This window comes from Heptranchias perlo, chromosome 2, assembly GCF_035084215.1.
Source record: "Heptranchias perlo isolate sHepPer1 chromosome 2, sHepPer1.hap1, whole genome shotgun sequence".
NCBI classification, from domain to species: domain Eukaryota; kingdom Metazoa; phylum Chordata; class Chondrichthyes; order Hexanchiformes; family Hexanchidae; genus Heptranchias; species Heptranchias perlo.
In genome coordinates, this window is record NC_090326.1 from 130124878 (window position 1) to 130152662 (window position 27785).

Sequence of the window (27785 nt, forward strand, 5' to 3'; positions counted from 1 at the left end):
ATGATCGTTAAAATGGCAGATGCTGCTAAATATTGGCATTTTAAAAATATATGGCTTTTTGCCAGAATTTTTTTCTAATGGTTCAGAGGAAGGGGAGGTAAAAGGATATTCTTTGTACTTTTGTGAATGGAATGAAAATTACAGGCGGCCCCTTAGCAAAATTATATTCCATTACTTTATAAAAGGAGGTAATTTTTCTACTAAATCGGATAATTTCTGCTATTAAACCCATCTGGAACCTTTTTGTTGGTGCATGAGCACAACAATGAAGCCAAATGGCTTACCATGTGACATCAATCAGCCTGATAGAGAAAAAGTTGGCCAACTGCCGAGTATGCCAAATGACTTGGAGTTAGTCCATCTCGGGTGACCAAAGAATAGAGCTTTTCAAGAGTGTCTACAAGAGAAATCTAGGAAACAGAAACTTGCATTTTTGACGATACAATTTTTGTCAAAGTTATGTCAATTAACTTTATAATTTATTTTAATCGAGGCAAATTTTTTTGCAAATTTATAAAGCAATAGTGTTCTCCCAATCTCTAAGTTAGCTGATCTCAGCTGGGGTGGTGGTATGGGCACTACAGTTGAGTTAGAGTGGGTTAATCGATTGGGTTAGGAAGGTTTCCACACCTATCGATTATAGCATTTCTGTGGAACAGCATATTATATAGAAATTACAAAACAGAAACAGGATGTTTGGCCCAACCAATCAATGCTGGTGTTTATCCTCCACAGGAGCGATAGCCTAATCCCTTATGCTTGTCCTGTTCTTGAATCTTTTTACCCCCCTTTCCTTCATAGAATAGAAAAACAGAATATTTTTTAAATGGTGAGAAACTATTAAATGTTGGTGTTCAGAGGGATTTGGGTGTCCTTGTACACGAAACACAGAAAGTTAACATGCAGGTACAGCAAGCAAGTAGGAAGGCAAATGGTATGTTGGCCTTTATTGCAAGGGGGTTCGAGTACAAGAGTAAGGAAGTCTTGCTGCAATTGTACAGGGCTTTGGTGAGACCACACCTGGAGTACTATGTACAGTTTTGGCCTCCTTACTTAAGGAAGGATATACTTGCCTCAGATGCAATGCAACAAAGGTTCACAAGATTGATTCCTGGGATGAGAGGGTTGTCTTATGAGGAGAGATTGAGTAGAATGGGTACAGCCTCTGTAGTTTAGAAGAATGAGAGGTGATCTCATTGAAACATATAAAATTCTGAGAGGCTGTTTCCCCTAGCTGGAGTGTGTAGAACCAGGGGGCATAGTCTCAGGATAAGGGATTGGCCATTTATGACAGAGATGAGGAGGAATTTCTTCACTGAGGATTGTGAATCTTTGGAATTCTCTACCCCAGAGAACTGTCATTTCTCGGTCATTGAGTATATTCACGACTGAGGTCAATAGATTTTCGGACTCTAAGGGAATCAAGGAATATGGGATCGGGCGGGAAAGTGGAGTTGAGGTCGAAGATCAGCCATGATCTTATTGAATGGCAGAGCAGGCTCAAGGGGCCATATGGCCTACTCCTGCTCCTATTTCTTGTGTCCTTATGTTCAACCACCTATCTAACCTATTCTTAAAAGTTGACATAGTCTCTCTTTCAAATAATAATTCCGGTAGTGTATTTCACAACCTCACAACCTTCTATTTAAAAGTTTTTCCTGTTATCAGTCCTAAATCTCTTACATTTAACGTTATATCTATGCCCCCTCATTCTAGAACCCTCATCAACTGGAAACAGTCTGTTTCTATCGACTCTGTCCCATCCCTACATCATTTTAAACATCTCTAAAATCACCCTGTAATCTCCTTTGTTCCAAGTGTAAAAGCGACAATTTTTCAAGTCTTCCTTCATATCTATAGTTCCTCATACCAGGAATCAGCCCAGTGAATCTGCACTATACCCTCTCAATTGCCTCAACATCCTTCCTATAGTGCGTAGCCCACAACTGCACATCATACATTATACAGATTCACCATTACAATTCAACATTTATATATTTTACCTCTTATCCATAAAACCCACTATTCCATTTGCTTTTATGGCCTTATCCACTTCTGTTGCTTTTAATGTCTTGTGAACCCAAAACCCCAATCCCTCTCCATTTCCACATCATCAATTTAAAGTATAACTTTTGCTTTTACTTTTTTTATCAAAATATACCACCTTACACTTACTGACATTGGATTCCATTTTCCACTTTTTGCCCATTCTATTATCTTATCAGTATCCCCTTGCAGCTTCTTATGGTCCTCAGAATTATTCACTCTGCCTCCTATTTTAGTATCATCAAATTTGGACATCAAACCCTCCAGGTCTCTATCAAAGTCATTGATGTACATAGTGAATAGAAGTGGTCCCAGAACAGAGCCCTGTGGAACACCACCACACACTTCAACCACTCCAAGAAATTGCCCTTATTTCCTACTTGCTGTTTCTTCTCTACTAACCAGTTTTTAATTCTCTTTGCTAACCTTCCCCTAATTCCATAACCATTAATCTTCTCCAATAGCCTCCTGAGTGGTACCTTGTCAATGGCTTTAAGGAAATCCATGGACATCAGGGCCACTGTATTTCCCCTATCCACCATATCTGTCACCTCCTCAAAGTACTCTTATCAGATTTGTCAAATACCATCTTCCTTTCTGACATCTTAGTTTTTTCTCTTCATCTAGAAATTTAGTAATTTCATTTCTAATTGAAGATTGCAAAATTTTCCACACCACAAATCTTAAACTAATTGGCTTGAAATTACTTGAAATTTTTGAAAATGGGTATTACATTGGCCACTCTCCAGTCCTCAGGCACACATCCGCAATCAATAAAACCTTGAAAAATAATTTCTAGGGCCTCCATTACTACTACTCCCTTTTCCCTTGGGCTCCTTCATCAAACAACTCAGATTGTAAACAAAAGTTGTTTTTAATTACACTCAGTTGATTCGTGCCTAACTGAGATAGTAACAGTAGAAGAAGAAAATGTATCTAATGTGAAAACACATTGCAGAATATCCATATGAACTGGCCAGATCAACGTGCCTAATCTCACTCTGTAATAGAAAACCTTTCATTTCTACTTCAATTTTAATTCTGTAATCCATTGAATTGGCTCATAATCCTAAATATTAGAAAGGGAGATATGTGGTTAGAGGGAGCAGGTATTTTGGTTATATATCCCTTGATGTGACATCATGAAGTTCTATCCCATGGTGTGATTGGAAAGTGCATAAACCATCATTTCTATTCATGGTGTCAAAAGAACTGAACTTTGCTAAAAATGCAAAGGTTGTCCATAATCATCAGTTTTATAGCAATAAACATGGCCTTACAGTTTCAAATCCTTTTGCACTGTTTTCCTGGTCAATGGTCTGATGACAGTAAGCAGACCACATTCCTCATGATGTGAAATCTACATCTTTTCACTTTCTGCCTTAGTATAATGCATGAACCCAGGATCAACAATATCCCACCTGTGGGAATGCTGGATTTGACATCATTCCACACTGTGCTTTCACACACTTCACATCGGCAGAAAGATTGCACATGGACTTGAGGTTTGACTTGTTAAAACAACCAATCAAATTTATTTATAAGATCAGATAAACTTATAAATATGCAGGGAATTAGATTAATATTAGAATCCAAGGCAGCAATAATTTCTTATATACAGTTCATCAAACAATCCACTAGCCTGTAAGCAGTTAATACAGTCTCTTCAAAGTCTTGAGTACGGGCATAGTGAATGCTAACAGCCGTTCCTCTCATACTCCTTGGTAACAGAATGCAGACTTGAGCCATATCCCACAAGTAGAAAGTTTCACAGGAAATATGCAAGCCAAATTGTAAGAGCTCTTTTGTGTGAACATCCTTCAGAAGCCAATAAGAACTAAAGAATAGTGGAAAGACCCTCGCTTTATCTAAATTTTTTTAAAGTATGAAGGCATTTCTTTGTGTAGGAAAAGGAACACAGTTTAATGATATTGTGCATGAACAAAGTAATCGGATGACACTTTGTGGATTTACGACAGTTCATCGGCTGTTTCCATGCATACCAATTAGTCAGTTTTAACAGTCATTGACCTTACACAATGATGAAATTCACATATATATATATATATATATATATATATGTGTGTGTATATAATAATATATATATATATATACACACACATATATATAGTTCTTCTCACCTGGCTTGGGAATTTAATGGAGAATCCCCCCAAAATTGACACATTCAAAGCACAGGAGCTGGTATTTTATGCTGAAAGTTTCTAACTTGACACTTGTACATCACAGTGCTATTTAACGTCACAGGCAAAAAAAAGCCAACTAACATCCTTGAAAATGAAAAAAGAATAGTTACCCGTTTACCCTTTTTTTTACCCTCTCGTCCTAGTTTCCTGCCTTACTTCAAAATGAATGTAAATTCATTCTACTTCCTTTTAGGTATTGAGGTAATTGGAGCAATAAGGATCAGAGAGATTTTCAAAATTATTGAAGGTCTTGAGGGATAACAAAATTCTTCTGATTGACATACTGATTAGGGACACTAATTATATAGGTTGAGGATTATCACTAGAAAAACAAAGGGGGAAGTTAGAAGAATTTTTTTGACACCTCGGGCCATTAGGACATGTAAGGTTTTGCCACAAGAAGCTAATTTTTAATACAGCGCAGATTCACCAGAACAATACCAGGGATTAAAAGGGTTAAAGTATGAGGATATGCTCTCTGACCTACATTGTCTCCCGGTCCGGTGACACCTCAATTTTAAAATTCTCATCCTTGTTTTCAAATCTCTCCATAGCCTCACCCCTCCCTATCTCTGTAACTTCCTCCAGCCCTACAACTCTCCGAGATCTCTGCGCTCCTCCAATTCTTGCCTCTTGCACATCCCTGATTTTAACTGCTCCAACATTGATGGCCGTGCCTTCAGCTGCCTAGGCCCTAAGCTCTGGAATTCTCTCCCTAAACCTCTCCGCCTCTATATCTCTCTCTTCCTTTAAGACGCTCCTTAAAACCTACCTCTTTGGCCAAGCTTTTGGTCACCTGTCCTCTTACCTCCTTATGTGGCTCAGTGTCAAATTTTGTTTGATAACATTCCTGTGAAGCTCCTTGGGACATTTTACTTTGTTAAAGGTGCTATATAAATGCAAGTTGTTATTGGATAGGTTGCATAAAATTGGTTTGTATTCCCTTGAGCATAGAAGATTGAGGGCTTATCTAATAGAGGTGTTTAAAATGGTAAAGGAATTCAGTATGGTAGGTACAGATAAACTATTTCCTCTGGTGTGGGAATCTAGAGCAAGAGGATATAATGTTAAAATTAGAGCTAGGTCATTTAGGAGTGAAATCCGAAAGCACTTTTTCACGCAAAGAGTAGTGGAAATCTGGAACTCTTTCCCCTCCCCCACAAAGGCTGTGGATGATGGGTCAATTGACATTTTCAAGACTAAGATTGATGGTTAGGTAATATTTGTTACATAATGGCATCAAGGGATATGGAGCAAAGGCTGGTAAATCGAGTTGAGGTACAGATCAGCCATGATCTAACTGAATGGCAGAACAGGTTCAAGGGGCTGAATGGCCTACTCCTGTTCCTATTTTCCTATGTTCTTAATGAGGCAGAGACGATACATCATTTATAACGGAATTGGATAAGTATTTGAGAAGGAAGAATGTAAAAGGATATGGGAAAAGAGCAAGGAAATGAGTGGATGACTCTAGTTGAAAAACTAGCAGTGACATAGGCAGGATGAGCTGAATGTCCCCCTTCTGTGCTTTAAATTCTATGATTGTCTTAAAACAAATTGGACATAAGAAAGGGACCAAGGCAAGTAATTGTCTGCACAATCAGACTGTGGAAATGGAAGATGTCTGTCATAAATGGATTAACATTGTCCATGTCAGAACATCTGCTGAGATTAAGTTAAAAGTTGCTTGATGGCTGGGAATGGTTGTTTTTAAATGTTAATGTAATAGACATGGGGTTACATGGCTGAACCATTAAAGTGAGATATTTGCAACAGGTCAGTAATATCAATAATACATTAGCACCTCTTTCACAAGTAAACAGTGAGGAGGATAATAGTCTTCAGGAAGACATAGACAGACTGGTGAATTGGACAGACACATGACACATGTAATTTAAGGCAGAGAAGTATGAAGTGATGCATTTTGGAAGGAAGAATGAGGAGAGACAATATAAACAAAATGGTACAATTTTGAAGGGGGTGCAGGAACAGAGAGGCCTGGGGGATCACATACACAAATCTTTGAAGGTAGCAGGACAAGATGATAAAGTTGTTAAAAAAGAGACTGGATTCTTGGCTTCATAAATAGAGGCATAGAGTACAAAAGCAAGGAAGTTATGGTAAACTGGTTAAATAAATCACTGGTTAGGCCTCAGCTGGAGAATTGTGTCTAATTCTGGGCACCACACTTTAGGAAGGATGTCAAGGGCTTGGAGAGGGTACAGTGGACATTTACTAGAATGGTACCAGGGATGTGGGCCTTCAGTAATGTGGAGAGACTGGAGAAGCTGAGATTGTTCTTCTTAGAACAAAAAAGATTAAGGGAAGATTTAATAGAGGTGTTCAAAATTATGACAGGTTTGATGGGGGAAACAGTTTCTGCTGGCAGGAGGGCCGGGAATTGCTCTGGAGAGAGTGCTGAGAAGATTTACAAGAATGTTGCCAGGGCTTGAAAATTGCAGAGATTGGATAGGCTGGGGTTGTTTTCCTTGGAGCAGAGGAGGCTGAGGGGAGACTTAATTGAGGTGTACAAAATTATGAGGGGCCCAGATAGAGTAGACAGGAAGTACTTGTTTCCCCTAGTGGAGAGTTTAAGAACTAGAGGACAGAGATTTAAGCTGATTGGTGGAAGGATTGGAGGGGTCATGAGGAAAAACATTTTTACCCAGAGGGTGGTGGGTGTATGGAATTTGCTGCCCAAATTGGTGATAGAGGCAAGGACCCTTAACTTTTTAAGAAGTACCTGGACCTGCACCTAAAGTGCTGTAAGCTGCAGGGCTACGGACCGGGTGCTGGAAGGTGGGATTAGAATGGGCACCTGGTTGTTCTTCGAGCCGGTGCAGACACGATGGGCCGAATGGCCCCCTTCTGTGCTGTATCTTTTCTTTGGTTCTATCGGAACGAAAGGACACAAAGTTACGATAATTGGCGAAAGAACCAGGGGGACTTGAGGAGAATTTTTTTTAATGTGATGAGTTATTATGATCTGGAATGCACTGCCTAAAAAGGTGGTGGAAGCAGATTCAGTAGTAACTTTCAAAAGGGAATTAGATAAATACTTGCAAAGGAAAAATTTGTAGGTTTATAGGGAAAAAGCAGGAGAGCGGAACTAAGCAGATAGCTCATTCAAAGAGCCGGCACAGGCACGATGGGCCAAATGGCCTCCTTCTGTGCTGTATGATTCTGTGTGAATTCTGTCCTGCTCTCAGGCTGTCTTTGGATTTCAACGGCATGGTTATAACTTGTAAGGTACTCCATGACAATAAATCATGGCTCTGGCTTCAATTCTATCTGGAGATCTTAAATTTGAATGAGATATGTGAATCATACACTTAAAGATTTGCATCATGGAAGTCTACAAAAGACTGTTCCATCATAAAAGGTCTGTTGCTTATCAAACTGAGTGAGAAATGTGTTCAAAATTGTATTTAATCCCTTATGGACTGATTGTGCCTTTACTGTTTTAAGTATTGTACTTCATTTTGTTGTCTTACTGTGTCTATGTGTTTTGTTTGTAAATAAAACTATTAGTTTTAGCCTGTATGCTTTGGTCTGATGGCGTGGTGTTTTGCACCTTTCGAAGGGAATAAGGAGAATATACTGGATGTTCCACATGATTTCCAGTGGATGATATCACAATAAAGGGTAATTGTCAATCCTAGCCACACCATTTCAGAGTGGAATGAAGCATGAACTGTAACAAAGGGTATGTATTAAATGGAACATTAGTATGGTGTGTGGATCAAGACAGATCTAGGGATTACAGTGGATAAATCTATTAAACTATCAGCATAGAGTTACATAGACATTACAACATGGAAACAGGCCATTCAGCCCAACCAGTCTGTGTTACTGTTTATATTTCACATGAGCAGTAGTGCTAATCTCGTGAGCCGGCCTTGTTCCCCTTTCCTTCAACTGTGTACAGTTCTTAACTGCAGTAAAAATTTAAAAGTGATTGATGCAGTTCCAGTCATCAATCCGAAGACTGATGTGATTACCCTTGAGAGGTACAGCAGCAAGCAATAAAGATCATTCTGTGTATCAGGAAGTCATGAGGAAAGGTTAACAAAGTTGGATTTCGGGTTGATTTAATTTGTTTTCAAAATTATGAAGGGAATTGACAAGATTTATCGGGCAAATTGTTCATTATGGTGAAAGGTTCAAGTTCCAGAGCAAACACATTTAAAATTAATAAATGAGGATTAGGAAAAAGGAGAGCTTTTTACATGGAATGAGTTACCAAGAAACAAAATTGAAGCCGATAGTATAAATGGTTCAGTTGACAACTAAAGAGAGAAGCCATTGAGGTATATGCTTAAAAATGAGTAGATGGGGTGAACTTTGGAAATGTGACCGGTTTGTTTGTGTCTAATTACATTTTTCTTTCCTAAAAATTCTTGCTGTTAATACAGTTCTCTTTTAAACATTTCAATACTTCAGAATGTATAAATCTGTTGCTGACTCATTCCATGTTCTTGCATCTGTAATGAATTTGGAATTTTGTGGTCGCTTTGGCAGGGGTTGTTAGTATCCTTGGCTTTGTAGTCAGAAAGCACAAAACAGTTCATGGGTTATTAGAAATGAAGAATTTTGTTCAGTGGTAAGACCTTTAAATGTACGCTTAATTGTCAGATAACATTGTCTGAAGTGTGATGCGAAGCAGGAATTTAATGAAGGAGTTGAGATGATGTCACATGTACAAGAGCAAAACTCAAGTGGTTTATTGGTGTTCTCAACCCTGGGATGTGTTGCTGCTCTGGAATACCATCCAGAGGTTATTCTTCATAAGGTATAGAAGCTTACTCATTTTTTCCCCTCACTTTTTTAATTGGCAGGGGGTTAGGGTACTATGGCTGAAAATGAGAGAGAGTAGGGTTCTGTCATCAAATCATATTATTTGATGAGAAGTGTTATTGTACCACATATGATATAATTTGTTTTACCGGGTGATGCAGGAAATATCATAGGTGTTGTGCATTTTACAGTTGCTTAGCCTCTTCATAAAAGTTCTGCGTGGTTTTCATTAACTTGTTTTGACGTAATGGCCAAGAATTTCCAGCAACGGCTATATTGACAATGAACAGCATAAGTTAGACTGTTCGCCTCATTGCTCCAGTGACAGTTTTACACCAAAATTTATTCATAAATTGATGTAAATATGCCACACCAGGGATAGGGATGATTCAGAAGCGGCACAGCCAATTAATATCTTTGCACCAAAGGGCATTCTATCTGCATGTTCAATGTGTCACTAATTCTGGTTGGCATTTTTTTGGTTAAAGTGAGATACTCATTTACTGTCAACGTTACCAGAAAATTCAGTTCAGCAAATTCACGATCGCCATTGATTTAATGGGGTGTATAACTATTATAATTAACTGTTCACCGTTTCGGCGAGGGAAAACGACAGACTGGCGCAAAAGTTCCAGGAAATTATGATGTGGCATAAGTAATGGCGTAAGTCACTTACACCATAATTTCCTGGGACTTTTACTCCGTAAAACTAATAGAATGGCGGGAGTTTCCAGGAAATTCTGGGCCAATGTTTAATACTGACCCATAAGATTGTATTCACTGACGATATGCTATGGTTGTCATTTTTAAAACATTGGTTTTTGACAAAAATGTGATCAGATTTGAATTTTGGAAAGGTTTTGTCAGACTTTAGCTTTTTGAAAGGGTTCCAGTGCCCACAGTCCAGTCTTGCTCTGAAACTCAAGATATCACTCTGTAGGAGTTGTATTGAACACAGATGCACAAAGCATCCAATTAAGTCAATATTTGTTTTTCTTAACAAATGAGAGATGATACTGCACACTTGAAGTTTCAGTATAGAGCTTCAAGTAAGGTATTTTGTTTGAATGCATGTTATCCTTAATGTAATATTAACAGCAAACAATATATTAAGAGATTTTGCCCAGTAAGTAATCTAAATACTCCTGAAAATTATTGAAATTCAATCAGCTCACTAACGGGAATCGAATGAGTCACTTTGAAAGAACTAAAGAGCAGGCCAATGCTGAGGTCAGCTTCATGGTTTGACATAATCAAACAGCAGAAGGACAAAATAGCAGTGGGACTTCATCAAAAGCCGCATATGCAGCAGAAGTGACAATCTATCTAGCTACTTGCAGGAAATCTAGTACATGCTTACTGTTCAATACAATGGCAAAGTGAAGTTAATTGAGAAATTTAAAGTTGTCAATAAGTTGTATTGATAAGCACACCTAGCAAGCATCCAACTCAAATGGATTTACTGGATTTTCTTGGTAAAGAAGGAATATGTCCAGTCAAATAAACTATTTCTGATTTTAAGCTCATTTCTAAAACAGGAGAATGTCACTAAATTATAGAGTAGAAGCATTTGTGCCAATCAAGCATTTACAGTGCATCTATAGCACGCTTGGTGCCCTGAGGCAACAGTGGAAGTGATATCTGGTTTTCTTTAACGCTTCATACAACTCGTGTGAGCAGTGCCTTGGTGATCAGCATCAGAGAGAGGGACATGGCAAGTATCCCTGTATGCAGAAAACATTGATTAGTTGTGGTACAGGGGATTGGTTTGGTTGAAAGCAAAGCCAATTTGGCACTTTGTCAGGATATCTAATTCATTGATTTAAATCTGAAGCCATTCTTCTGTCTGCTTCAGTGGCACTACCTATTATCTCCATCCCCAACTCTCTTACACTTTGTGCGGAAAAAGTGGTGCCTGATGGTATGAAATATGTGAATGTAAACTTTAATCCTGATATTGTCTCTATATTATAAATTGAAATGATAATCACCTGATTAACAACATCAAAAATTACTTACAATATGGAATTCATTTCCCATATCTTCCTGTGGAAAAATTGAAGCCTTGAAAGTGGATTTCCTCCTGGATTAAATTGTATACAACTTTCATTGGTGTTGCTGGTTTCTGACAAGAATTTTAGGGGATTAGATGAACCAAGTGAGTCTTCGCTGTGGGAATCCTTGTATGAGACTGAGAAGGCTTTACATGGATAAGAGTGGCTGCATCTACTTGAAAGAGCCAGGGTAGGGATTGGGTTGACGTATCTGAAGAATGAGGCTGTGTACCCCTCACCTTCTTGAGCTTTCAAGAATTTTGAAGGATGAGGCTGCAAATGATAATGTTTTAACAGATTACTCCACAAAAATATCTTCTTGGTATTTTTGGATTTAGTCTTAAACTAGAAGGATCTTGTAAATTACCAGCCTAGGTAAGCAGAAACTTAACTCTTAGCACATCTTAGAACAAAGGAGGCTGAGGGGAGATTTAATTGAGGTGTATAAAGTTATGACGGGACTAGATAGAGTGGATAGGGAGGAAGTATTTCCTTTAGCAGAGGGGTCAGTGACCAGGGGGCATAGATTTAAAGTAATTGGTAGAAGGATTAGAGGAGAGCTGAGGAGAAATGTTTTCATCCAGAGGTTTCTGTCTCTACCACCCTTTCAGGCTGTGGGTGTCTGGAACTCACTGCCTGAAAGGGTGGTAGAGACAGAAACCCTCAACTCATTTAAAAAGCACTTGGATGTGCACTTGAAGTGCTGTAACCTACAGGGCTACGGACCAAGTGCTGGAAAGTGGGATTAAGCTGAATAGCTCTTTTTCAGCCGGCACAGACACGATGGGCCGAATGGCCTCCTTCTGTGCCGTAACTTCAGTGTGATCAGTCTTTGGGCATTTCCATTCTGATGCATGATTGTATCACATTTCTTTTATTTGTTCATGGAATGAGGGTGATTCTGGCACGGCAACATTTACTGACCATCTCTAGTTGCCCTGTGAAGGTGATGGTGGGCCGCCTTCTGCTCTTCTTCTTGAACCGGTGCAGTCTTTGTGTTGATGGTGCGGCCCACGATGATGTTCCATTAGAATTCTGTTCACCACTACTCTCTGCCTCCTATCCCGTAGCCAATTACATACCCAAGTTACCACCGTCCCTTTATATCATGTGCTTCTATTTTCCGAATAAGTCTGTTATCTGGTAACTTTATCAAATGCCTTTTGAAAGTCCATATATACATCTACCGCACTACCTTCATCAAACCTCTCTGTTACTTCAACAAAAAGCTCAATCAGGTTAATCAGACGCAATTTGCCTTTAACAAATCCTTGCTCGCTGTCCTTTATTAAACCATGCTTCTCCAAGTGAGAATTAATTTTGTCCTTGACAGTGGTTTCTAGTAGTTTTCCCACCACTGATTTCAGACTGATTGGCCTGTAGTTACCAGACTTATCCCGTTCCCCTTTTTTGAACAAGGGTGTAACATTTGCAATCTTCCAGTCCTTTGGCACCACTCCCATATCCAAGGAAGATTGAAAGATTGTGGTCAGAGTTTCTTCTCTCTCTACCCTATTTTTATCCTATCCAATATCTCTACTTTCTCCATCCCTACTGCGACAATAACTTCATCCTCTTCTTTTGTGAAGACAGATGCAAAGTACTCATTCAGTGCCTCAGTCATGCCCTCTGCCCCCACAAGAAGATTTCCTTTTTTGTCCTTAATCGGCCCCACCATTTCTTCAACTATCCTTTTACTTTTTATATGTATATAAAAGATTTTTGGGTTCCCTTTTATGTTACCTGCTAATCTTTTCTCTGATCTTCTAGCAGGCTAAGCATTAAAAATTAATGACCTACTGGACTGAGACAATGGCTTTGTCCCTTATATCTTTCAGTACTAAAACTGTAAAGCAGTGAAGATTTATAAATTTTGTACACCAAATTGCAATATTAAAATTCGAGTTATTGTGAACATTAGTTTACATTTCAGTTAAGCATTGGACCTCCCTTTTCAGAAATATCTTAAACTTGGGTTCTGCCTGTTAGCTGTGAACTTCATTTTTGATTTGATGGAAGGAATGGTGCAGAGACGAATTTTATACCCCCACATTCAGAGTGCCAGTAAAAATGGTGCCATCCTATCAGATGCTCAGGATAGTTGCATCCCGCTACTGAGAGTGAGGGATCGACAGCACAGTGAAGTTGGATAGGAACATAGGAACAGGAGTAGGCCATTTAGCCCCTCGAACCTGTTCTGCCATTCAGTGAGATCATGGCTGATCTGTGACCTAACTCCATATACCCGCCTTAGCCCTATATCCCTTAATACCTTTGGTTAACAAAAATCTATCAATCTCAAATTTAAAATTAACAATTGAGCTCGCATCAACTGCCATTTGCAGAAGAGAGTTCCAAACATCTACCACCATTTGCGTGTAGAAGTGTTTCCCAACTTCACTCCTGAAAGTCCTGGCTCTAATTTTTATGCTATGTCCCCTAGTCCTAGACTCCCCATCCAGCAGAAATAGTTTCTCTCTATCTACCCTATCTGTTTCCCTTAATATCTTGTAAACTTCAATCAAATCACCCCTTAATTTTCTAAATTCCAGAGAATACAACCGTAGTTTGTGTAATTTCTTTGCATAATTTAACCCTTGGAATCCAGGTATCATTCTAGTAAATCTATGCTGCACTCCCTCCAAGGCCACTATATTCTTCCTACATTGTGGTGCCCAGAACTGAACACAGTACCCCAGGTGTGGTCTAACCAGGGCTTTGTATAGCTGTAACATAACTTCTACCCCCTTGTATTCTAGTCCTCTAGATATAAAGGCCAACATTCCATTAGCTTTTGTGATTATTTTCTGTACCTGTCCATGACATTTTAATGATCTCTGTGCATGGACCCCGAGGTCTCTTTGGAACTCCATTGTTTCGAGCTTTTCACCATTTAGAAAATACTCTGATCTATCCTTTTTAGGTCTAAAGTGGATGACCTCACACTCGCCTACATTGAAATCCATTTGCTACAGTTTTGCCCATTCACCTAATCTATTAATATTTCTCTGTAATTTTATGCTTCCATCTACACTGCTTACAATGCTGCCTATCATGTGTCATCGGCAAACTTGGATATGTGGCTCTCCACCCCGTGATCGAAGTCATTAATAAATACAATGAATAGTTGAGGCCCCAACGCAGATCCCTGTGGGACACCACTAGTCACACCCTGCCAATTTGAGTACCTGCCCATTATCCCTAGTCTCTGTCTCCTGCCGCTCAGCCAATTTCCTAACCAGTTCAATAATTTGCCCTCAGTTACATGAGCTTCAACTTTAGTTAACAGTCTCTTATGAGGAACATTATCGAATGCCTTCTGGGAAGTCTATATAAACAACATCCATCGACATTCCCCTGTCCACCACGTTACCTCTTCAAAAAATTCAATCAGGTTCACCAGACATGACCTACCCTTTACAAATCCATGCTGGCTTTCTCTGATCAGCTGAAAATTTGCAAGATGTTCAGACACTAGAAGTGGGTGGAAAAGGGATAGGGGAAAGAATGGAAACCTGTACTGACCAGATATTGGGGAAGGATAGGCTTTAGGTGGACGTTGAACAGACATAAATTGACCGAGAGGGGAACTTCAACCTGATACTTGGGTGCAAGGTTCAATTAGTCAGGCAACTGATCATTTGCAAATTACCATCAACTGTTTGCTCTTTAAAATTTGCTGATTATTTTGACAAACCTATAGTGTAAAGTATTAGAAAATATAATTGTATATTATGGAAGTTACTGATTAGGAGCAATTCTCAGACTGTTCCACTCCTACTGCTCCACACTTCTAACTTTCATTCGTGCAGAAAATAATCAGTAAGGCTAATGGTATGCTGGCCTTTATATCTAGAGGACTAGAGCACAAGGGAGCAGAAGTTATGCTGCAGCTATACAAAACCCTGGTTAGGCCACACCTGGAGTACTGTGAGCAGTTCTGGGCACCGCACCTTCGGAAGGGAGTGCAGCATAGGTTTACTAGAATGATACCCGGACTTCAAGGATTAAGTTACGAGGAGAGATTACACAAATTGGGGTTGTATTCTCTAGAGTTTCGAAGGTTAAGGGGTGATCTGATCAAAGTTTATAAGATATTAAGGGGAACAGATAGGGTGGATAGAGAGAAACTATTTCTGCTGGTTGGGGATTTTAGGAGCAGGGAGCACAGTCTAAAAATTAGAGCCAGACCTTTCAGGAGCGAGATTAGAAAACATTTCTACACACAAAGGGTTGTAGAAGTTTGGAACTCTCTTCTGCAAACGGAATTGATACTAGCTCAATTGCTAAATTTAAATCTGAGATAAATAGCTTTTTGGCAAACAAAGTTATTAAGGGATATGGGCCAAAGGCAGGTATATGGAGTTAGATCACAGATCAGCCATGATCTTATCAAATGGCAGAGCAGGCACGAGGGGCTGAATGGCCTACTCCTGTTCCTCTGTTCCTAGTAAATTGTTCTTCGAGATCTAAAATTTAAATTTTTTACAAAAAAATTCTTACTTTTCCTTTCTGTCTATTTACTTCTCTTTCTGTAGCTGATTTGAGTCTAATTAACCATATTTCCTTCACTGTCGTTCCTCTGTTTCTTTCTCAATCCTTAAATTTCATTGGTTAATGAGATAGACTGTTGGTCCCGTTGTTCACCAAGGCCCCAGATGCCATACCATTATCAACTCGTACTTCCAGCAATTTGCGGTGCAAACATTTTGTCGAGCTGAAGGGTGAGGGAAAAAGTCTAACCGATGGGGCACACCGCGAGATGCCCCACTCCAGCAAACTCTGGGCCAATAAGGCAGATGAAGGTCAATTAATATGCACTGGGGCAGTAACCATTGTGAAAACATATGTTAATGTAGACTGAGTGCAGTGCCATTCAGTTCCAATTAACACACATGGAGCAAATGAGGAGAGACAATCACAGACTTCCTTGGCATTGTCAAAAAATGATTATCCAATGAATATTGCTGGACAGCTGTTTATTTAAAATAATTAATGGGGGATGCAGTTGTTTTTGCATTTGTTTCTGTAAAACTTCAAAGGCATTTGTGTCCATCAGCCAAAGGGCTAGGCCAGATTGAAGCTAAAGCAAAGAAACTTTTAAAGCTTATGTTTAGTGAGAAAGCAAGTGGCATCTTCATCATTTTATATATCAAACTGATTAGCGAAATGTATGATTCACTGTGTTATGCTCCTTACTGTTCATTGACCTGACTTATGTAAGTGAAAACAGTTGTTGATTCAGAGCTGGAGTCCCGGTCTTTTTGTGTGCTTTTCTGTACGCCTTTCGACGAGAGAGGAATCATGTGGCGACACATGATGCATTCCAGAAGCTGGTGTAGAGAGTAAAGGTTCTCTGTTCGATCCCTCAGTCTCGCTATCGATTAGCTAGATATAGGAACATAGGAACAGGGGTAGGCCATTCAGCCCCTCGTGCCTGCACCGCCATTTGATAAGATCATGGCTGATCTGTGATCTAACTCCATATACCCGCCTTTGGCCCATATCCCTTAATACCTTTGATTGCCAAAAAGCTATCTATCTCAGATTTAAATTTAGCAATTGAGCTAGTATCAATTGCTGTTTGCGAAAGGGAAAGATGCCCTGCGGATCATAGGGGATGCAAAGTCGGCTTAAGGGAGTGGCTGTTGACGCTGATCCTGATAAAAATAGATAAAAATGCAAAAATGTGGCCGGTTATCATTTATTAAACCAACCCCATTGCCTTAGAATCATAGACTGATACAGCACAGAAGGAGGCCATTCGGCCCATCGTGCCTATGCTGGCTCTTTGAAAGAGCTACAGGTAAAAGGGCGGAGGAGTGGGACTAGCTGGATTGCTCTTGCAGAGAGCTGACATGGACTCAACGGGCCAAATGGCCTCCTTCCGTACTGTAACTATTCTATCATTCTATCCAATTAGTCCTATTCCCCTGCTCTTTCCCCATAGCCCTGCAAATTTTTCCACTTCAAGTATTTATCCAATTCCCTTTTGAAAGTTACTATTGAATCTGCTTCCACCACCGTTTCAGGCAGTGCATTCCAGATCATAACAACTCGCTGCGTAAAAATTTTTTTCCTCATTTTTACAAATTGCAGGTCTGCATGGAGAATTATTTTTATCATTGTGTGTTAATCCATCTCTCTAACCTTAGAAAGCAATTACCTTAATGTGTGCGCATCCTGCTTGAAAGAATTTAAAAGATTACAGATGATTTCTGGTTCGGACAAATCTATTGGGCACTGCTTGTGTGATGGAGAATATTTTGAGCTAGTTTTAGATAGTTGAGTTGGATGTGTAATTGAACGGTAAACCTGATTGGAAAACACAGTGAGCTCCACAGAAAAATCTTGTCCACATTTTCTGTTGGCCCCTGGGCATGATCAATGAGAGTGTTGACGTACCCCTGTTAAGAGTCAGGAAACTATTCTGTATATAGGATAGGAAGCCACTGTCTGTTTAATGGAACTGTGCATGTGATGGGAGTCTGTTACAGCCTCAGCATACAATAAACGAGTATACGACTTGAGCACTGCTTGGTCCATAAACACTTAATTACTGTTTTGGGACCATAGATAAACTACATATGTAGCTTGCAATGTTCAGTGAAGTCAAACATATGCTTTGATTACAAAACCACATATTGTTTACATTTTCTGTGAGGAAACTACCGCCTGCTGGGGTGGGGGAAGGGATTCTAAAAGCGAGAAAACTAAACACAGTGAGTTTAAGTAAAACTTTCATTCCCAACTAAAATTATTCAGCTTTGTTTCAGTGGGGGTTTAAATTTGATTGTGTTAAGTGCAATTGCTAATATTTAACTCTGTTAAAAACCTAATGGGAGTTTTATCTGGATTTGATACCACCGGTATTCCAGTAAAGTCTTTCTTAAAAAAGAATTCGTACATTGGGAAAAATGGCCCGCAACTTATAACAAAATCATAAAGCCATTTACGATTTAGCTATACATAGTGCACAAAGGAAATATTCCCCAATGTGTAGAATTTGATAGGAATAGTTCTGAATAGTTGTAAACTAATTTCTATGCAACCAATCTGTTCATATAAGATGATGTTCCTTGAAATAATGTGTAGCTTTCTTTATGTTTAGTCATGTAAACCATTTTACTTTCACATTATAGTGAAATTACATTTTTGATGCAGTTGTATTTAAAATTATTTGTGCCACATGTGTAGACTTGTTACCAAAGAGATTTTCCATACTTCCAAATCGTAAAATAAATGTGTTGACACTGCAAAAACATGGACACTGCAAAAGTAAAATGTAATCTGTTGGTCAGTAAGATATAATAGAGCTAACCACTCATGGCATTGGCCGCAGTTCACACAAAATTTTGTTGTACAAGAGTTATCTCTGTCAGCCTCACTTAGAGTTATTTATATCCCACTTAACTATGCAATATGCTTTATGTTCAGAACGTGCCAAACTAGTCATTTAAATTGCCTCATTTGTCTTTCATCTTGCAGTAACTAAATGGTGCACTTTATTTATTAAATAATTTTAAAGAGAGACTTTGTTTTTGCCCTTCAAACTGCAAGACTGAATTGTTGGACTGGGAGGTACTGCTATGAGAAAACTAGGAAATAGTCATGTGTGCTGAAAAGATAGACACCTGTTGGGCCCCTAACAGAGAGCTGCACAGGGATTAATCGACCAGTAGCTTCTTTCAGTTATACTACAGCCCACTGTTCCACTGAGGGCCATTAGTGTTAAATAAAGGATACTTGTTGCTGCCGATAGCCAGTTTATTTTATACGTCTGCTTGGATAGCTTGCAGAAGGACTATGTTTATAAAGTGCTTGAGAAAAGTAAGCTGTGTTTCTGAGGTGTAGACTTCTGTAAAACATTTGTTCCAGTCTAGAAAAATGGAGGAGAATTCAAACCATGAGCCTGAGGAGTGTCCAAAGGAACCAGACAGCAGACATGTTATGGGTAAGTAACCAATTAATTGAATGGATGGATTACTGTACGAATACTGGCTGATCCTCTTATCACCAGAAATGGTCTTAAAAAATACTAGTAGTTTGCTAATTACGGACTCTCGCTGTGTGCCAGGATTTGTTTGTTTGGCAGGAAGCTATTTTAAAATAGCCCGAATGGTGTATGGCATGTTCACGTTGATGTCAGAGTGTAAATCGAGTAACTCGGCTCAGAAAATGAGACGCCGAGCAGAGGCTGTGCTCCCTAAACTCAGGGAATGTGAGCGGTCGAAGTCCATGTTAACTGTTTCATAGCATCATGTGCATTTTGTATCGCAAAAGTGAAGTAATAGTGTACAGTAATCAACACTCCAGTGTATTTTTAAAGATGATAAAATCAGGGTGGATCAGTTTCAGCTCAAGTAGGAGAACTCTGACCGAAGTTCAGCTGGATAAGTGCCAAGGAATTTGCTAGTATATTTTGTATGGCAGAGCAGCTGAGATGCTCCATATTGATCTAGTTTTGAATTCCTAAAACGCTGGTGAATCTGATTAAACCTTCAATTTCACATTCCACTCTGAGGCACAGTAGTTTTCTGTTCAGCAGGCTTTTTGCTTCCTTTTTAATGTGTGGATTGCAGTTTCAGATTTTGGGCACTGAGCTTTGAGTGCAATAACATTCTTTGTGCTGTTGAATTGAGTAGTGAAGGAGAGCTTAACTATCGTTACTTAAAAATAAAATGAATAGAGGATTTGTGAGACCACGGTTAAACAGAGGGATCTGACTGTAACAGGCGAACAAGGATGACTTTCTGCTTGCCCACTTGGGTATGGTAACACAGGCAACTCTCGAACCTCACTTCAAGGAAAGAAAGACTTGCAATTATATAGCGCCTTTCATGACTTCAGGACGTTCCAAAGCACTTCACATACTTTTGAAGAGCAGTCACTGCTGTAACGGAAGAAACGCGGCAGTCAATTTGAGCACAGCAAGGTCCCACAAACAGCAATGTGATAATTACCAGATAATCTGTTTTTTAGTGATGCTGGTTGAGGGATTAATATTGGCCAGGTCACCAGGGAGAACTTAACTGCTGTTCTTCGAAGTAGTGCCATGGGACCTTTTACTTCCTCTTGATAGGGCAGACGGGGCCTCAGTTTAACATCTCATCCGAAAAGCGGCACCTCCGATAGTGCAGCACTCCCTCACAATACTGCACTGAAGTGTCAGCCTAGATTATGTGCTCAAGTGGAATTTGAACCCACAACCTTCTGACTCAGAGGTGAGAGTGCTACCAACTGAGCTATGGTTGAGTGACACTTTAGTGGCCGTTCTTCATGTGTGAATTTAGATAGTGAGTCTTGACAGGTTATCTGAACGTGGGGGTGGGGGGGGGGGGGGGGGGATGGCGATGGGACATCATACCCAGTCTGACCCTGTACCTGTCTTCTGTCGTATAAGTGCATTTTCCAGCAGGGGTCACTGGATACTGGCTGATTTATTTTTCCCTTTCTCTAGCTCAGGGGCACTGAGTCTATTCTAATATCTCTACTACAGCTGTGGTTGAGCACAGCTAATTCAGCAGAGACCTGGAATCAGAGCTGGGACCTCTTGGACTGTGTTGGCTCACTTTTTACTAACTATGCTGTCAGAGGAGCTGGTTTCAAGTTTGTTTGTGGTATCACACCAAGGACTGAATAATTTTCTACTTATGCAGTAGGAAAGTAATTCAGTTAAATATTCAAAATACTTGCTGATGAAAAACTGAAGAAATGTAAGAACTACCTTTTAATACTGTCTTCAAGGAGGAAAATGTCATTGTGCAAAGTGACAACAACTTGCCTTTAATATAGAAAAACATCCCAAGGCGCTTCACAGAGGCATGAGTTTATGATGTATTTTGTACAAATTTGTTAAATTAGGGATTATGGGTTGTGTGATTGTATCCTGCTGATGAAGGGGATTAGTTTGATTTTCTTTTCTCTTATGCTTATTCAGTTTTTTACAAACTTGTAAAATTTGAATGGAATAAGAGTGAAGGAGCTATTTGATGTCCTGGCCATATAGTACATCTCACAATGGTTGAAATGCATCCTAGTTTTAAAAATATGCTGTAACCCTGACTGTGTTATTACTTTGCTCTGGACATCAAGTCTATTACAATAAAATTGCTGATCCACAAACCGCTGTGAATAGAGAAATGTTTTGTGGGTGTATCATCCCCACCCCTCAAAATGCTCACACTCAATTCATTTGTGCTCTCCAACTACGACTCCACCTTTTATCTTCCTTTCCTCTCTAACTTCCGTGTACGTGTCGTTGCTTCCCAACTCCGTGCTATCTCTCCCAAAACCCCCTGTTCGAATCCCTCCAACTTCTACCCTGCTCACAGCACAGATACCAAGCTGGCCAAAATTATGAATGACAAACTCTTTGAATGTGACCGAGTTATATCCTTTCTCCTGTTCTCAACCTCTCAGTAGCATTTGATACAGTCCGCCATTCCATCTCCTCTATCTCTCCTCTGTTATCCAGTTCTGTGGGACTACCCTCATAGTTCTAGTCCTGCCTGTTCAATTGCAGCCAGCACATCTCCAGCAATGACTTCTGTTCTCGCCCCCAGCAAACCCCCCCCCCCACCCCATAGTTATCTGCGAAGCCCTCCAATGATCTATCCTTGGTCACTGCCTCCTTCATCATCTACATGCTGCCCCTTGATGGCATCATTTGCAATCACAGCATCAGCTTCCATATACTGATGACACCCAGCTTTAGATCTCTGCTTCCCTCATTGCCCATGACCACCTCTGTGCTGTCAGAATATCTGTCTGACATCAAGTTGTGGATGAGTCAGAATTTCCTCCGACTGAACATTGAGAATACCAAAGGCAGCAGTTTCAATCCCTACAACAGACTGTGTTCCCTTGCCAGCGACTCTATCCCCCTCTCTTGTCATTGATTCCATCCCCATTCGGCCAGCTGAACCAGATCCTGTGAAACCTTGGTGTTCAATCCAGAGCTGAGCTTCAAACCCCAATATCCCATCCATTACCAAGACCACTTGCTTCCATAGCTGCAGCACTGCCACCTTCACCTCTGCTTCAACACACTGCTACTGAAACCCTAATCCAGCTTTTTTCACCTTCAGGCTCGATTACTCTAATGTCCTCTTTGGCCTTCCAACCTTCATCCTCCATAAGCTCCAGCTTGTTCCAAACTCAGCCATCCATCTCTTGTCTCGCATCATCCTCACCCTCACTATCCTACAATAGTTCCTTGTCCCCCAAAGCATTGGATTTAAAATCCCTTCATGGCCTCACCGCCATTAAATCTCCATAATATCCGCCAGCCTTCTATCCCCTCTGCACCCTTCCGTTCTCCAACTTCAGCTTTCTGTGAACCCCCCCTTCCCTTCACCCCACCATTACTGGCAGAGTCTACAGCTGCCTTAGTCGGACTTGCCAAAGGTCCCTTGCTAAACTCCTCTGCCTTTCTCCATCTTTTAAAAACCTTTTCAAAACCTTTTTTTTAAACCAAAATTTTGGTTAATTCTCCCAACTATTCCACGTAGCTCAGCTCAGATTCTGTTCCTTTATGCCTTTTATCTATTTTCTCTCCCCCCCCCCCCCCCCAAGTACCTTGGAGATGTTTTCTACTTTTAAATGTGCTATATAAATTAATATGGTCATCACAGTATCATTTTGTCTGATTCTGAATTATGTAGTGCTCATGACATGTATATATGGAATCTCATTTTGCAGATCAAAATGTGGAACATATAAATAACATTTACTACTCAAATGGTTAACGTAGCAAATAACCATATTCTTCCTAAACACTGGAACTGACTGTCAGGCCTTGGCTGTTGCTATCTGCTCCTTGAATTTGCCTTTGATCATTCACCTTCCTTATTTTATAATCTAAACAAAGGTATTATATTTCCAAATGCTGTCTCTCATGTTGTAATTCAGTTCCCTTTAATGTGAAGTCTCATTTAGTTTAATCTGATCAGAGCAGAGTGGGAGTTCCAAATCCTACTCTTGACTGAGGCTCTGGATCTTTGTTGATGCTTCCTCCTTTGCCATAATGATACCCCAGGCTATATTTACGCTGTCTGCTTCTTCCCAGATACTCCAGCTAGCAGTAACCTCTAGACTCCAGGCTTCATTGGATTCCTCAGCATGACCTTATTTGTTCCATGATTACAGCATCGACCTTGTGCTGTTATGAAAAGTAACGTTAGCTATAAGATTTTGCTATTTTCATAGAAGACGGCAAAATCACATTGTAACAGTAAGACCTACTTCAGATTGATCTGAATTTGCGTCGAGTGTATAATATCAGCCTGAAATGTTATCTTTCACAAAGACATTGAAACAAACAATGGATTCAATGCAGAGAATGTCATTTTCACAAAATAGCATATTTTGACAGAGCAAAACTAAGGTTAATTTTATATAAATGTGACATTTCCAGTGATCTGGGTGAAGCTGGAAATTTCAAATTCAGTTACTTGTTTTGTTATATAGCTTTTCTTGGCTGCTGGATTGGGAATGTGCTTAGAAAGAAAACATATTGTTTGTGAAAACAGGAGAGGAGAAAAGTAACTTTTCTGAGGCAGTGTAAGTACTGTATTCTATAAAGTGTTGGGAGTGACTTGTGGGCAAGTTGTACTGTAGTTTCTGCACTAATGATTTTCATGTTGCTCTATTAATGCATAAAGTACGGTATAACTAATTTAAAGTCACTGATTTGAAGCAAATTTGAACTTGAGCTGACCCTGTAGGAACATTCATTCAACCTTGAGCAGGTAGCTCGCACTGCTTTGACTTTATTGGTTGCAGTATAACTGCAACCAATGTGAAGCCATCTCCTTATATCTAGCGGACTTTTTAAACATTTTAAAATATTCTTTATTTCATAGAATTTAAAGATATTCACAGTTCAATGTAAATATCACAATTTCAAACCAATACATTACAGATCGTACACAATGCGATCTCAATATTACAGTTCAAACACAGTATATTCCTTATGATTCATGGTGTACAATACAAGCTGGAGTGGCCTTACAGGGTGGCCTTTCCCCATAGAGCTTTTGCGTAGGTCGCACCTCGCTTCAGTGCATCCCGCAGCACGTACTCCTGAACCTTGGAGTGTGCCAGTCGGCAACACTCGGTCATGGACAGCTCCTTCAGCTGGAAGACCAGCAGGTTTCGGGCGGACCAAAGGGCCTCCTTAACCGAGTTGATAGCCTTCCAGCCGCAGGTGGTGTTTGTCTCGGTGTGCGTCCCGGGGAACAGCCCGTAGAGCACAGCGTCCCGTGTTACTGAACTGTTGTGGATGAACTGGGACAGATACCAACGCATCTCTCTCCACACCCTCTGTGCGAAGGGACAGGAGGTGGAAGACAGTTTCCTCCCCGCCGCAGCCTCGAGGTCAGCGTGTTGGAAGGACCGCACTAGGAGGGCTCTTTAGTAAAAAGCTTTTTTTAAATTTCAAAATATACTTTATTTCATAGAATTTAAAGTTACACACAGTTCAATGTAAATATCACAATTTCAAACCAGTACAATTCAAACCTATACATTACAGATCGTACACAATGCAATCTCAATATTACAATTCAAACACAGTATATTCCTTAAGATTCATGGTGTACAATACAATACAAGGTGGGGTGGCTTTATATGATGCCCTTTCCCCATGGAGCCTTTACTTTCTTAATAGTAAAGAGCTGGTAGGACGGTCATAAGCATTCTGACATTGGTGAGTGAAGCTCTACACATGCCTTTTAAGTACAAATGGACTGAGCTCCACTTTGCTCGAATATAAAGCAACACAAGCAGGACAGTATAACTTGCACAGCTCCAAAGCAGTATTGCTGTGAAACTAGTCCTGGCTGTTACCAGCTGGAAAGTCCCACTCATAACATTTAAGAAACTCCTCCTCCCCTCCCTCCCCCCCCCCCCCGCCCCCCAACCTGCAGTGCAGTCAGCTAGAGACATAGGAGGCTTGTGAACCTTTTCCTTAGGAATCTGGGCAAAGGATTGCACTTTACAAATTTCGATGGAAAAGTCAAATTGTAAAAAAGTACATATAGAAAATCAATCTACAAAAAGGATTCTTGATAGTAATCTTGTGGTAACTTATAACCAGAAGAATTGTGGAAAACCGGTGTTGTATGATATGATTGATGTAAGAATATGTCCGAACAGTGAAGATGAATTCATATAGCAAGAGGAGCCTATAGCTGGGTTTTGAGGTTCAATCGGTGATCATTTTGTTGAAACTTTTGATTATTTCTGATGTTGCAGATTATTTTGCTTGCATTCTTAGTCTTAAAAACTAACTTTTTGGATATAACCTGATCATTTGTCTCCTGATGTAAAAGGTAGTTTTATTATTAGTGATAAGTTGAACTATGAAGAGTTCTGTAAAGGAACTAGTGTTAAAAATGTTTCTGACTCAGGTTGTTTTAAGTATCTTATGAAATTGTGTAGTAACATTCAGCAACCGTTTCTGGAAGACTTTTTCAGAATCACACCCTGAAGAGAATATGAAGCACTGTGCCAGCACTCTACCTCACCACCACCTCTCTCAATCCCTCCACTGTCACTGATTTGTCACACTGCTTGTCCGACATCCAGTACTGGATGAGCAAAAATTTCCTCCAACTAAATATTGGGAAGACCGAAACCATTGTCTTCGATCCCCGCCACAAACTCCGCTCCCTAGCTACATCTCCATCCCTCTGTCTGGCCACTGTCTGAGGCTGAACCAAACCATTCACAACCTTGGCATCCTATTTCGACCCCGAGATGAGCTTCTGACCACATATCCGCTCCATCACCAAGACCGTGTACTTCCACCTCCATAACATCGCCCATCTCCGCCCTTGCCTTTGCTCATCTGCAGCTGAAACCCTCATCCATGCCTTTGTTACGTCTACACTTGACTATTCCAATGCTCTCCTGGCCGGCCTCCCATCTTGCACCCTCCAGAAACTTAAGAACATCCAAAACTCTGCTACCCATATCCTAACTTGCACCAAGTCCCGTTCACTCATCATCGCTGTGCTCGCTGACCTACATTGGCTCCTGGTCCAGGAATGCCTCAATTTTAAAATTCTCATCCTTGTTTTCAAATCCCTCTATGGCCTCTCCCCTCCCTATCTCTGTAACCTCCTCCAGCCCTACAACTTTCCGCAATCTCTGCACTCCTCCAATTCTTGCCTCTTGCACATCCCCGATTTTAACGCTCCACCATTGGCAGCTGTGCCTTCAGCTGCCTAGGTCCTAAACTCTGGAATTCCCTCCCTAAACCTCTCCACCTCTCTACCTCTATCTCCTCCTTTAAGACGCTCCTTAAAACCTACATTTTTGTCCTTATATCTCCGTATGTGGCTCGATGTCAAATTTTGTTTGAAAACCGCTCCTGTGATGCACTTTGGGATGTTTTACTACGTTAAAGGCGATAAATAAATGCAAGTTGTTGTTGTTCTGAGGTCAGCATTGTTTTAAGGTTCAGAAAAATCACAGGATGGGGGAAAGTTGGCTAGGTTCAGTTCCAGGAAACGCCTGTTGGGAGAACTTCACTACCAAGCCAGCCCTGTTGACTGCTGTGACAATTTAGATGGGATTGGAGGAGATGTATGCAGTGTAAATGCTTTGTTTTTTCTTCCCTTCATTTTTTCTCCCATCCAGTCCTAAAGCTGGTCACCTGTGCTGGAGTAATATTCCACAGGTGCTCACAGTGTTAGAGGATGTGATCTTATTTATATTTTACTCTTCAAATCAATGAGGTTCTAAACATTGAAAATCAAGTGTCACAGATTTATTAAGTATACAGCACATACAATAGTACTAAACATACACTTAAAGGTAGTACTTACAACCACACCTAATGATGATTGGTTGAGGATTCAAACGTGTTACAGTTCTGAGCTTAGTATCTTAGGCTTTTACGAATCTAAATACACGTTACAAACAGCCAGTTTTTATACATTTCTCTTGCTTCCTCTACGTGACAATCCACACAATTGTGCATTACATAATTATAGAAAAGTTAAAATTTAGCTCTATATGACTCAGTACCACACCTTGTTGTACATTCACCCATTGAGCCATGGGGCAGGCCTAATCCCACTTTCCAGCACTTGGTCCGTAGCCCTGTAGGTTGTGGCACTTCAAGTGCGTATCCAAGTAGTTTTTAAATGCAATGAGGGTTTCTGTCTCTACCACCATTTCAGGCACTGAGTTCCAGACCCCCACCATCCTTTGGGTGAAAGAATTTCTCCTCAGCTCCCCTCTAACCCTCCTACCAATTACTTTAAATCTATGGCCTCTAGTTATTGACCTCTCTGCTAAGGGAAATAGGTGCTTCCTATCCACTCAATCCAGGCCCCATATAATTTTATACGCCTCAATTAAATCTCCCTTCAGTCTCCTTTGTTCCAAATAAAACAACCCCAGCCGATCCAATCTTTCCTCATACCTAAAATTCTCCAGTCCTGGCAACATCCTCATAAATCTCCTCTGTACCCTCTCTAGTGCAATCACATCTTTCCTGTAATGTTGTGACCAGAACTGTACGCCGTACTCAAGCTGTGGCCGAACTAGTGTTTTATACAGTTCAGCATAACCTCCCTGCTCTTATATTCTATGCCTTGGCTAATAAAGGAAAGTATCCTGTCATGTCAATAACGCTCCGCTCCATAGGCAAAGAAGTTAGAGACTTGTA

The 27785-nt window shown here is 40.2% G+C and overlaps 1 protein-coding gene across 7 annotated transcripts in view; it reads left to right on the plus strand.

Annotated features, from left to right (window-relative positions):
* The window catches only part of si:ch211-285f17.1 (sickle tail protein homolog), a 643872-nt gene that overhangs the window by 325073 nt on the left and 291014 nt on the right, over nt 1-27785 (plus strand). The window contains exon 1 of one of the 7 annotated variants that reach the window (XM_068007124.1): nt 18934-19055. The exons of the other annotated variants lie outside the window; for them this stretch is intronic. Coding sequence (XP_067863225.1) covers nt 18989-19055 — 67 coding nt within the window. The 5' untranslated portion in view covers nt 18934-18988. Of the gene's footprint in view, nt 1-18933; nt 19056-27785 lie in introns of those variants that run through there. 7 annotated transcript variants of the gene reach the window in all.